The sequence below is a fragment of the Triturus cristatus genome, chromosome 9 (assembly GCF_964204655.1).
Source record: "Triturus cristatus chromosome 9, aTriCri1.1, whole genome shotgun sequence".
Taxonomy (NCBI): domain Eukaryota; kingdom Metazoa; phylum Chordata; class Amphibia; order Caudata; family Salamandridae; genus Triturus; species Triturus cristatus.
Window position 1 is genome coordinate 652,156,274 of NC_140592.1, and position 13,403 is coordinate 652,169,676.

Consider the following 13,403-nt stretch of genomic DNA (forward strand, 5'->3'; position numbering starts at 1 on the left):
TGAGGAAACTTAAGTGCACGAGGACAGAAGCTGGAACCTTGAACTGGGAAGTGCAAGGTGTTCTGCAATGTGCAGATAAAGGGCAAAGTAGAAAACAACAATGCGCTCCTATTTTGTAGAATAAAAGGTAGTAGCAAGTTTGAGAACAGCATTATCCTCTTTGTAAATAGTATTTACAAAGGTAAAAAACATAGCTGGCATTGATGCTCAGCAGCCTTACATGCTCATTGGTAGAGCTCCAACTACAATTACTCTTTCAGTGTACCACCTCGGAACATCGCCCATATTGGGATTGAGGGAGGGGGCATTTCCAGCCATTTCCCATTGTGGACGAGAATAGCAAAAGACAGAAGGGTGCTAAATATTTACAGGAGGGAATATACAATCCGATTCTGTTTTTCTTCAACCTACAATTCACTATGGTTGTTGAGACCTACACGTCTGAACTAGCTGGTATAGAAGGTGCAATGCCTTCTTCACAAGAATGTAATAGAGACGCTACTGAACCTTCAAAAGTACAAGGGCAGTTACTTCTGTTACCCCTTCGTAAAGTAAAAGAGCCCAATTCTGGACTAGCGCCCCATTACAGACCTCATGTTCGTTATCAACTGGATTAAGAGGGAGATATTCTGGCTGCATCGAATCTACCTACCCCTCCATCGCAGAAACTGAACAGCTTCTGCAAATTTACACAGTACTTATTTCCACATTCAAGGAACCCAGCAAATTGTTGCGGTTCTGGATAGTGGGCATCCACTCCCTATTCCGAGTTAATCTGTTCGGTCTCAAGTCAGCTCCACTGTTCTACAAGTGCATTGAAGTAGTACATCTCCTAATTCCCCAGCATTAGAATCAGACAAGCAATGAAGCCATCCTGTAGAAGAGCACAAGTGGGTACTAGACGACTGATCTTCTGCGCACTACTTTTTTAGACCTGGGCTACCCCTCACATCGACTTGCCGGCCACGGGGGGGGGGGGAAGCAAAATGCACTGACTTTCAGCACTAATATCCGGAACCTCAGTCCAAAGGCAATGCCTTTTGATACACTGGTTGAGGACATTTTCCTGTTCCTTTCTGCAAGGAGATTGCTAAAATGAGGTAAGGAAAATTGACAGTTATCCTGATTACTACGGATTGGCTAAGACTGTTGTGGTACTGAGACCTGTGCCGCATGTAACCACAGTCTCACATTAACTTTCAGTTCAGGCCAGAACCTCAGATTGAGAAGTATGACAAGAGCCTCCATCCCATCCCAGTGTGCAGTTGCTGAACTTGACTGCCTGGGTCCTGAATATCTGCAGTGCTGTCATCTGAACCTACCATCTGACTTACATCAATAACCCGAGACAGTCCAGCCCCCTCTTCTGTTTGAGCATATTTCATCCTCAAACAGAAAAGTTTCTGGATCTGGTGCCTGCCGAAGTAGCTCGATTGGGTATATGCCAAAATGAATGAGACTGCCTTTTGAACCCTTGCTCAAATTGGATCTCCAACATTGGTCATGTAAACTAGTGTTCGAGGCATGTGTGCTGTAGATACATGTGCTTTGCATACTCCTGCCATCTAGTGTTGGGTCTGGATGTTTGAAAGTTGTTTTTCTTCAAAGAAGACTTTTCCAGTCGCAAGGCAAAGTGACGCCTCCTTGGTGATTGTGTGCATGGGCATCGACACCATTGTTGAATTGTTTTCTTCCCGCCATTGGGTTTGGACGTGGTTTGCGGCACTCCAGTTTGAAACAGTTCTTCAGGATCCCCTTGGTGCGCAATCCACTGTACCCTCGTGGGTATTGTTTTCGTACGCTCTTCATCATTCTCCTTTTGTCGAAATATAGAAAATATTCTCGATCTTCGGTAGAAAAGACATTGTTGGCGGCCTCGGGCCTAGCAACGTCTGTCTTCTGCCGATGGAATGGACTCTGTTTCAATTCTGCCCTCGGTGCCACTCCCCAGTGGCGTAGGAAGAGGGGTGCGGTGGGTGCTGGACGCCCCGGGTGTCATCACTGAGGGGGTGACAAAATGGCAAAAATATGTGTTTTAAACGCACATTTTGCCATTTTGTCAAGCAGTGGGTGGCAAGAAATTTTCCGCAACGGGTACCACCTGACCTTGCTACACCACTGTTACTCCCAAGTATCCGTGCACCGACCTGCATAAAGTATGCAACTTGTGCCTCTCACCGGAGCATAAGCAAGAAGATTGCGACGCTTGTCGATCATTACGAACTAAAAAGCATTTGAGGGATTGTTGGCATTGACAAAGGGACATGGAGCTATAGAACATTGAACACACCCCGGATTTCTTTGGAGAAGATACAGAGTGTTAGAAATGGGATTTCTGGTTAGCTAGGGCATGCGCCTAAGCCAGGCAGAAACCACCACTCAAGTCAGGGCAAGGGAGTTACACGCTGAATATAACCCATTCTCACCCCTTGGTAGCTTGGCACGAGCAGTCAGGCTTATCCCAGAGGCAATGTGTAAAACATTTGCGCAACACACACATACAGCAGCAACCCACTAGGCACACTACAAAAGAAACTCCACACAGGGTTATATCAAAAATAGCCTTTGTATTATCATAAACACATTAGAATCGCAATCACACAATATACACTGTGTGCCAATTGGCACTAGGCAATATTCACAGGGGATTATATACAGGACCAGGCCAATCAGGGCCACGGTCAGAACCATCAGAATGCAGGTAGTAAATATAAAACACAACCAGTAACTACTGGTACAATAATGACCTCAGTATTGTCAAATTAGGCATAAAACACATTAGGCCCAAACCTCATTACCATAACACATTACGCAATAGGCCTCACCAGCATAAACACATTATGCAATAATCATGGTACATCAATCCCATTTGCGTCTTGTGCCCTGCCACCCCCATAAAGCTGAACCCAGGCCAACTGGCCTTCCTTTGGGTTCAAATGCCCTTCGTCCAAAAATGTCAGGGCTTGAACTGGGGAATCTCAAATGGCCCTCTAGCTGCCAATGCAGCGAAGCTGCTGTGCAATGCGCTGGGGCACAGGGGAGCGTCTCACCCCCTCCTTATCACCAACAAAATGCCCCGAAAGGAAAATGGCACTGGCCCCAACGTGCCGCTACAAAAAATTGCCCAACCGTTGCAGCTGTCCGCAACCTGCGGTGCAGCTGGGAACCATTATCCCTGGCACAACTGTGCCTCTTGAGCCCTCCTCCGGGGCTCTTAACACAAAATGACCCCCATGTTGCAGCTGCCCACTGTCCGGCGGGGCAGCTGTGGGACAAATGAGCCCGGACACCACGGTGCCTTGGAAGTCCCCCTCTGGGGCTTCGAATCACAGCTTGCCCCCTTGAACATCAGCCCCACTCACCGGGGCGTCTCAGGACTCCTCCCGTCTTCTCATTCAGCCCCCACTCACTGGGGCTTTGCGCATAGACTCCTCCGGTCAGAGAGGGAAAGCACACCGGGACCTCTCCTGACTTCCTTCGCGGCTGCAGGTAGGGTCTCTCCCACCTTCCGGCTGACTCTGGACTTCGGCGTTGAGCCCGCGAGGCTCCAGACATTAGATGGCAGGCCCCGCCCACAGTCAGGCGGTGCTTGCCTGACTTCCTGGTCGCTGATCTGGGTGACTAATTCCCGGCGACTCTGCAGTGCGGGGTGGGCTCCCGCTACAAACTAACACACCAATGCGGGGTGGGCTCCCGCTGATAAGGCTGCACACGCGGGGTGGGCTCCCTCTCCTCTCAGAACACCACAGTGCGGGGTGGGTCCCCGCCGATAAGGTATCAACGCGGCTGCAATTGCGGGGTGGGCTCCCGCTGCAAAAAAGAAACCAAGCAGCGCATAATGCGGGGTGCTCTCCCGCAAAAGCACACCACAATGCGGGGTGGGCTCCCGCTTGATTGGGCATGAAAGCGGGTGGGCTCCCGCTCTTCTAAATAAGCATGTCGCTGTCGTCTGGCAATACAGGGGAATCCTCGCATTGGGATCTCCTCAGGGCACGTTGCAGCTCAGCGCTGCGAGACACGCGCGCTCCTCTCTCCTTCAGGAATCAAGTTGTAGCGCTCACGAGGCGCTAGGGTCCTCCAGGGTTGAAGGACAAAGCTGGGCCCAGGCAGGCCAGCACACAGGGCCCTCCAGCAGGGAGGCAGTCCCTCGTGGCGGTTCCTCCTGGGGCCCAGCGGCAGCAGGTCCCAAGGAAGCACCAAAAGCACAACTTTTTCATGGGGTCACATCCCCAATATTTATACTAATATTTGCTTTGTCTGTCCTGGCACAGGGCTTGGGGGAACCAGTCCTAACTGGTTCTGGGGACTGACGCCTCAGACCATTTGGCGTTGCGCGATACATCACAAAATTAATCTTCTGGCAAAATACCTTCTAGGCATGCACAAAGAATTTGCTGACCTCCTCAGCAGGATTCCGCAACAAGTGCACAAATTGTAACTTCATCCCCAGGTTCTCCTTCCATACTTCCGAAAATGGGGATTTCCACAGATAGACCTCTGCCACAGCAGAGAACTCAAAATGCCCAAACTTCGTCTCCAGATTCCCACACCATCTATCCAAAGGCAATGCCCTATGGATGGACTGGTCAGGGATATTTGCTTAGACTTTTCTGTCTCACCCTCTTTTTCCATTTCTGGTTCGAAAAAACTCAGGCAGACATCTCTCACACTGATTCTAGTGGCCCCCACATGAGCTCGTCCGCTATGTTTCACCACACTACTAGAACTGTCAGCAGTTCCACACCAAAAGCTGCACCTCACTTCCAACCTTCTGACACAGAACCACAGAGCAATCAGACATCCAAACCCCAAGGAACTCAACCTAGCGATCTGGCTCCTGAAGTCATAGAGTTCGGATACCTGAATCTACCATAAGATTGTATGACAATTCCTCAAGAAGCAAGGAAATTTACCACTAGAGCATGTTATTCACCAAAGTAGGAAAGGTTTGTTATTTATTGTAATAATAACGAAGCCTGGGCGTAGGTCGCGGAGTGATGCGTAGTTACCAAATTCCGCTGAGTTCCTGGAGCCGGCATAGTAAAATGTGGTTTATGAAACATTACCTTAAAAGATGTCATCCTTTTTTCAATCGTACTGCTGCGGTTATGGGTTTGGTGACTGAGCAGCGCTGCTCACCAGGCTGAGAGAGAACTGTACCATGAGACTTTGCATGGTGCAGTTAAACCTGTGCAGAGTTACATTTTCTAATGCCGATTTTGGAGGTGCACTGGCTTTCGTTAACAACAGAGATCTGAAACACTTGTGTGTTAACCATAATATAGCTGCTAAGTAGAACAAAACAAAGGGATGGAGGAGGTTCATTCTCTCTGCTTGCATTAGTGAATCTTTGACAACAATGGCCGGTATTAGGCATTGCATCATTCATATTCTACAGGCAGCGGTCTGTGGCATTGATGACATGGGGGAACAGTCATTGGAGCTTTGCTTTCAGTAATATTGTCTTCTTTCCGAGCAGACATTGGGGTCAAACCTCATGGTTAAGGCTGTCTGGTAGGTCACCACAGGCTAACACTACCATGGAAACTCGCGACCAGTACACGAAAGGCACTGAACAGACCACTGAGTGAACATCACAAAGAAAAGAGCCTTGTAAATTATTGATGTGTTTATAACCCACTTCGCTATAACTCAGCCTGTCGTCCGTGAAAGCATGAAAAAGCAGTGTCACCTTTTACAGAATAGCATTGAAAACCAATCACTGCATATTCAGAGCTACAGTTTTTGAAAGTTTTTGAGTCCTGTCTTCCATGCTCCACTGTGATAACCTCCCTCTCCAAACTGTCACCCGTGAACTAAAGTGGTGCCAGTGCATCGGCAGGCTGCATTACTCAGATTAAGGAGGAGAATTTTACCACGAGGCAGGCACAGCACTGTCATTCTGCTAATCCTTGGGGCAGGTCTGTATTGCACCTTTGCAACCAAAATTGATTTGGGTTGCGAGAGCACCATGCCGCATCTTTGTCTTTGTTTAAATGACAATGCCCATGATTTGTTGAGTGCATCCTACTGGTATTTAGTCTGTTTCTGAGTGCTTGTTTCAGCCCATAGCATAAGGTATTAGCATGAATATCACTAGTTGGTCAAGTGATAAGGCCATGTTAGTCATTTATGGGCTGTTTTAGAATTTGCATCAACATTACAGAGACCCCCTAAGTAATAACTTGATAGCTGCCAAGGGTCCCAGGCCCATGCCTGGGCTGGCTGTTATTTAGTTTTCACACACAAAGCGCTTCAACGCCTTGTCAGGGGTAGTAAGCGCTATATAAATGCAATTACAATACAATACATCGTAAGCCATGAGCAGCAGTTAAGAAATTCACCATTTGGTGTGCCGTATCAATTGCCTCGCAAGGCAGGTGATCCCCGAGTGTATTGGTACTATGGCAAGTTCTGTATATTATTAACCTTGCAATAAGTTATACATAAAAGCAGTTCTGTAAACAAAGCCGACAATGTTTCAATTAAACTAACTCAATGTACAGCACAAAACAAGTTAGCATCTCACCGGCAAAAGGGAGTACCTCCCATCTTCAGTTAAGCAGAAAAGGGTATTGTTATTTATGTGCCTGCTCCTACCTTTGTGAACGTAACAGCCATGTTAGCAAAGTAAGTTTATCATCATGTGGATGATGAAACCATTGAACAAATTGTGATCTGAATCTGACCAAGACGCCATAGAAACATGTGACAAATTAAACATTTTAATAGTTCACTTTTAGTTCATCATAAGTAACATGAAAAATATATCTCAAATGATTTATAAATCATTCAGTAAGCTTTATTTCGATACAAAGATATCTTAAAAGCTGAACAAACTCAGATAAACAGTTACAATACTCCTCAGTACATTTTTAGGTATAAAATACATTAGGACAAATGATTAAAAAAAGCATTTTAAAAGACAGGATTAATAGAAAAAAGTTTTAACATTTTTTTTGTAAAATTGTATGTACATTGTATCTGTAGAAAGGGACGTGCCAGGGCTAAAAAACAAACAGTACTTAGGTTGTTTGGGAATTAATACTCAGATTTCTCGCTCTAATGATCCATGCCCATCTGAGGAATTTAGCTATTGCACAGGCATAAAAGTCCCTATAATCAGTTCTTAGAATGCGTAGTGCTTCGTGGTGACTACGGATACCTAGTTCCCTGCAAAGTGGTTTCAGCCAGCACCCCCTTGGCACTTTGTAAGCTGGGCAGACAAACATAAAGTGTGGAATTGTCTCCTTGGGAGCCTCACAGCTTGGGCAAGAGGGAAGTGTTTGATTTGGTGGCTTCCACTGAGCGGTGAATTCTTGCAAAGGGAGGATGCCCACCCTGAACTTGAAAAACACAGCTCTATCATATGGTTTTTGTTAGAGCTTTGTATTTCAAGTTCATTTATAAATCATCACTGGTGGTTTGTTAACTGCCACAAACGTGCCAAATTACATGGAATGCTCAAATGATATCAGATTACACTTGTACAAGGTGACTTTTGTCTATTTCCTGTTTCTGTGGAGAGATGTTACTATGGAAAAGGTGAACATCCGGCCAGACGGGACAGTCAGCAGGTAGCCTTATTGCAGAAACATGCCATCGCCGGACACCTGCCGAGTGGATCCGCTTGCTCTAAAGGAGCCTCTTTCACATGATGAGTCCACGGAGAAGGAAACGAGCGACAAGTGTACTGAGAAACTGTTGCAGATCAGTCAGTCTCCATATTAGCCATAAACTATTACTGAAGCTGAAACAGGGGGTGGCCGCGAGGACAAACTCTGCCATGTTGCAGAATTAGAGTTTTTTTTGCAAAACTTTGTGTTCCCAGTGGAGCATGGAGTCACAAAACTCTGTCCGCGGAGCGGAGTTAACCGCCCACCCTTAATAATGACACAATTGATCCATTAGATGCATCTATACAAAATATTCTTTTTTTTATCTCTTGCATCTACAGCGAGTTGGCTTAGCCTACACATCTATTCGACTGCATCTTGCGGCAGTAGCTGCATATCTGCAAAGCAGACAGCATTTATCCTTCGTCAAAGGTCCATTAATTAAAGCTTTTATGGAAGGCCTTAAAAGACTACCACCACCCAGGGTACCACCTGCACCTGTCTGGAACGTTAACATTGTTCTCACAAGGCATATGGGTCCACCTTTTGAGCCATTACACAATTGTTCAGTACTATTTCTTTCATGGGAGTTTGCCTTTCTAATTTCTATTGCTTTATTAAGACGTGTTTGTGTGCTACAGGTATTAACCTTAGAAGAACCTTTCTTTCAACTTCATAAAGATAAAGGAGGTCTTTGTACAAACCCAAAAGTCGTTTCTGCTTTTCATATTAACCAATCAGTTGAGTTACCTGTGTTTTTTCCCTCAACCCGATTCAGTAGCAGAAAGGGCTCTGCACACACTTGATGGTAAAAGGACACTATTATATTATATTGATAGAACAAAAGGTTTTTACAAAACAACTTCTTGTTGCGTTTGTTCCTCCTCATAAATTAAATCCTATCACTAAATCCGGTATTTCTAGACGGATTGTTAAATGTATTCAAACTTGCTATGTTAAAGCTAAAAGAACTTTAACTATACCTCCTAGAGCATGTTCTACTTGCAAAATAGGAGCATCTATGGCTTGCAAGGCTCGGCAATGAGCCATGGTTAGAGGGCTACTAAAGTGGGTGGCATAATGAGTGATTCAGGCCCACTAGTGTCATTTAATTTACAGGCCCTGGGCACATGTTATGCGCTTTACTAGGGACTTATAAGTAAATTAAACATGTCAATTGGGAAATGTTACCATGTTTAGGGGAGAGAGCGCAAGCACTAAGCACTGGTTAGCCGTGGTAAAGGGCACAGAGCTGTAAAAAAAAACCAGTTAAAACGAGGTCAGAAAAATGGAGGGAGGCAGGAAAAAAGTTGGGGGGATGACCACGCTAAGGCTGTCGGGTCTTACGATGGGTATCCAAGGACCGTCCCTATTGGTTTTCTGAGCTCCCCATCAAAATAATCCTTCAAAACTGTTTTTAGGCTATTTACCATTAATGTGTTGATATCAACCCAATCCCCATGGTACTTTTGGTATAACATTAACATGCGGGTTGTTCAGCCTATTACACTTTTCTCAAAACTCTTACATTTTTGTTAACCTGTTTCCCCTCTACTGCAGCTCTGTTTTATCAATTGTTTTAATTTGTCCTGCCTCGTCTTTAGATACTACAAGTTCTAATCCCTTTGTTTTGTAGCCTAAAACACTCTTTACCTAACTTTAACTATGCACAGTGTTTAACAGGCTGGTAAAGGGGACACAGCATTCTCAATGCCTCGCACTCTTCCTTCACCATCAGTTGGGCATCACAATCAGTGACACAAAATCCAACTTGTGTTCCGAGCAAACTAAAATATGCATAAGGGACCACTTCTGTTTTGTCACATGCAAAGCTTTCCAGAGCCAAGAATGGGCCTTGACATTTCAAAAGTTAATTCACCATTGCCAGACGTTGCATTCTCTAACCAGGAGTGCGATAATGAAACTTGGAAATGAAAATGTGAGGCATTGCTCTAGTCCCGAACTCATGGTTGCACACTCGCTCTGCAAGAATGTCTTGGAGGATCTAATTTTTGCTGAAGCCCAATGATCAGCACAAACTCCCGTCGCGGAATAAGAACACGTTACTAGGCAGATAGTTTTTCTACCCACAGCCTCGAATGACGACCAACATAGATGGTCCTACATTTCATAATCATCCCAAATGTGCATCCGTTTGCTTAAAACTGATTTACAACATGTCCCCTACATGTGGTAGGTTGACTACTTGGGTACTGTTTTACTTAACAACTCATGACTATTTCTACATAGCACACTTGCCTATGGCCCAGAATTTGCTTGACCTGTGGATTTTTGTTCGGCATTCCTGACTAAAATGTTTGTTGCCTGATCTTTTTCTTGACCTGCATGTGGTTCACATTAAATAACTATGCCCCCTCCCCCAAGCAACTTTGCCAGACATTATTGGCTGGCCTCATTGAAGTGGTCCCTTGTGCCTCTGGCACCCTGCCTAGCCATTCCAACATGGACCCTTTCTACGCATCTGTGCGTCAATACCAAACTTCCCAATGGATAGTTTTACCCTGTCTTTTAGCATGCAAACCTTGCTATGATTCAGGACACACTTTGTACCTATTGCGCTACTTACTCTGTCATCCTGCCACAAAGGTAACTTTACCTTTTCGTATTTTTCTGTAATACAACATCTGTTTTTTTGTTTGTGGTCTCTTGAGCGAATAACTAAGTCATAGAGGCTTATGTAGTGGGTAGAGATTCATACTCTAAGAAGGAACTAGTTGTTAAATACTGCAAAAAAAGCCTTTGATGGGAATACCACTATTGACAGTTGTTTATTTGATCCTCCCCTGTAATTTGGGAAAATAAAGCCTTGAAACACTTTTTTCACAGGCCCTGACCTCATGTCTCTACTGGTAGTAAAAGCCTGCTAAAGAAATCCCATGTACTACTGGAAAGTTGATCTATAATACAGCTCAATTGGTATTACTATTTCATCCAATAGTAATTTTTCGAAGAAAGCATGCCATGTAACCGGATTACTGTACAATTTAACTGTGCCACACCTTACCCTCTTCAAAATGGACAAAAACAATTAAACCGTTTAATCCTCCAAAGACAAGTCTCTGTTTAGATAGATCAGTAGATTCTATTTTTTATACTTTAATACCGCCCTTAGATTATGGTCTTTGAAATAGTTCCGGACATAAATAGAATCAGAAAAGCAGACATGAAAGGGTAATCGGTTTGTGAAAAGACTTGTGGCACCCTACTTTTCTCCAATGTAGAGCCCTCCTGCTTGTCCAGCTTTCAGCAGTGTCCACCTTCACTGAATTTTATTAGATGAAGTGTTTGATAGCAAAAGTATTTAATGAGTATTTAAAAAAAGTAGGCGGTGGTTTTATTTTAACTAAAGATATGTTTAATGTATACTAAACACTCTTTCTTCTCATTTTTGTCTATAATTTAGTGTAAATGGAAAGCAGTACTTCCAGTGTCCACCCAAGTATGGGGCATTTGTGAAACCTCAATTTGTGACAGTAGGGGATTTTCCTGAAGAAGACTACGGTCTTGATGATGAAATGTGATGGCGATTTATCTACTGAAGAACGTATTCTGAACTCCTTTTACAGTGCCACCAGTGCATTGATGAATAATCCATGTGTGACGAAGCAACATTCTATCTCTTCAGAAAGAAAGCTATTGGGGTGGAAACTTAATCGCTTCCGTGTTCATCAGATTTTGTTCCATTTTGTTACGTGAAAGATGCAATTTTTCCTTGTTGCTCTTGTGATACAGTAAGAGTAAGAAACATTGTGAAAGGGACTGTTTTTGTTGTGCAGTTTTAATGTGTCCTCTGACTATTGGAATTTTTAAACATGCTTAACAAAATGTGTCTTTTTAGAATTGATAGTGTCTTCTGAAGCAATGTATCTTGGACAGCAAGTGTAGCCGGCCTGGAAGAAATAATTTGCAAAACTATTTCATAGAAGTTACCCTTGAAGATAGTCTACCAAAAATCTAACTTTGGTAAAATCATAATTTGAAAAGGTGAGTAACTATAAATCTGGAAGAATAGTTTTAGGGCACAGTGAGTTGGGGTTAAATATTGGGTACTTTTGGCCTTTCATCATATCATTAAAATTCATGAATAAAGAATCTAGCTTTATAGTCCTAGGATGCCTTTCTGTGAAGGTCTATTTTTTTCAGTTAATGCACATTTACTACAAACTGTGTCTGTGTATTCACCTAGACATGCCTTGTGGCTGTCTAAAACCGTCCAACCAGATTATATCATCCGAGTTTTTAAGTTTTAACATTTTCCTGGAATTTATCTGTTGAATATTAAAACCATTAACCTGTGATGGTAGCTACTAATGTAGCCTTTCACCTAACCTATGCTTCCAGTTTCCTTTCTTATCTAGAGTGGAACAAAGTTTGGAGAGTTGCAAGTGACACTGCTATTGGTTGAACTGAAGTCTGTCAACTCTTTTAAATCAGGCAGATAACTGCAACCTCCTAGCCACTAAGATTAGAACATATATTTTTCAGTTTTTGAATTGCTAATTTACACTTTCTTCCTAATGGACAGATAATAAAAGTAAAATGCCCCCTTGACAAATTATACTCCACTATAACCCCTAATTCCACCTTATCATCTTCGTGTCAAATACCATGGTGGAGGATCATTCGCTGAAATTTAAGGAAACGTGTCTATTGAACCACCAGAACACAAAAACAGTAACCAACCAATGATATGCATAACTGTACTATAATGTTTCTGAAGGACAAACACCTTTACACCTTAGCAGCTACTGATTTCAAGAATCGCTTCAATCCATAGTTGCCTTAAGCTGAGAAAATTGGATGTTGCTGGTTATTTATTCATTCTGTGGTTCCTTCTATCCCCTCTATGCTGTAGTAGTGCTCTGGCATGGCCTCAAAGCAGTGAGGGAGCTTGAAAAAAACATAATGAAAATACATGTCATCACTTTGCATATTAATATTTCCAGTTTTTACTGAATGTTGTACATTTGTGTTCCGTAGAAACCAGATTTATTACTTCCCTAAAAGTGGACCCGATATGAGTTTAGTCAACTACATTGTTTTTCAGTCCGTTATTTATTGAATTGTGCTCAGTCAAAAATATACATTTCTTTGGGCCAAGTGTATATACAAACATTATAATATGAAATTACATGTTTTCCTGCTTTTGAGTTTCCAATAAATTCATTATACAGTTGTAAAATGATTGCTGTCTTTAGTGTTGCATTTGAATAAACATTTCTTAAGTATTGATTGTGCCTTCATAAAGCAGCAAGAGTATTTGCTTTCCAGTGCTAAGGGGGTGTCTTAGATAATTACATAAAGCAATAATTAAACTAATAATAAATTGGTGTGTTCCTTGGACTACCAAGCAGTACTTTTTGCGTAGTGTTTTTCATTTTTCATTTTTTTTGCAGTGGTGGATAAGGTATTAGCTTCTCCCTGAAGTGCTTTCCCAACACGAAAGGCAAAAAATAATTGCTAAGTAAAAAGCGCTACTATTTCACATCTTAATCTGTGCGCTGTCTTTGTTTGCTCACTGTTTGATGGTTGGCCATTGACGCAACCATGCATTTCTATCTTGTACTTTTTGGATATTAGCTCAAACCATAGATTTTGGCACATATCTTTCTATTTATTAATGCAGTACCTGTATCAATATCTATTTGCACACTTGGTGATGTAATTTAATCTGGGTGTTTTTGACATTTCTCAATAATGTCTCCCAGTTTATACACACACACACACACACCACACCACACAACACCCCACCCTGAGATTAGCAAT

The 13,403-nt window shown here is 43.0% G+C and overlaps 1 protein-coding gene across 1 annotated transcript in view; it reads left to right on the top strand.

Moving 5' to 3' along the window:
- The window catches only part of TBCB (tubulin folding cofactor B), a 105,079-nt gene extending 92,212 nt beyond the window's left edge, over positions 1–12,867 (top strand). Inside the window, exon 6 of the mRNA XM_085625713.1 lies at positions 11,041–12,867. Within this exon, the coding sequence (XP_085481839.1) occupies positions 11,041–11,158 (118 nt within the window). The 3' untranslated portion in view covers positions 11,159–12,867. The remainder of the gene's footprint in view (positions 1–11,040) is intronic.
- The last annotated feature ends 536 nt before the right edge of the window (positions 12,868–13,403 follow it).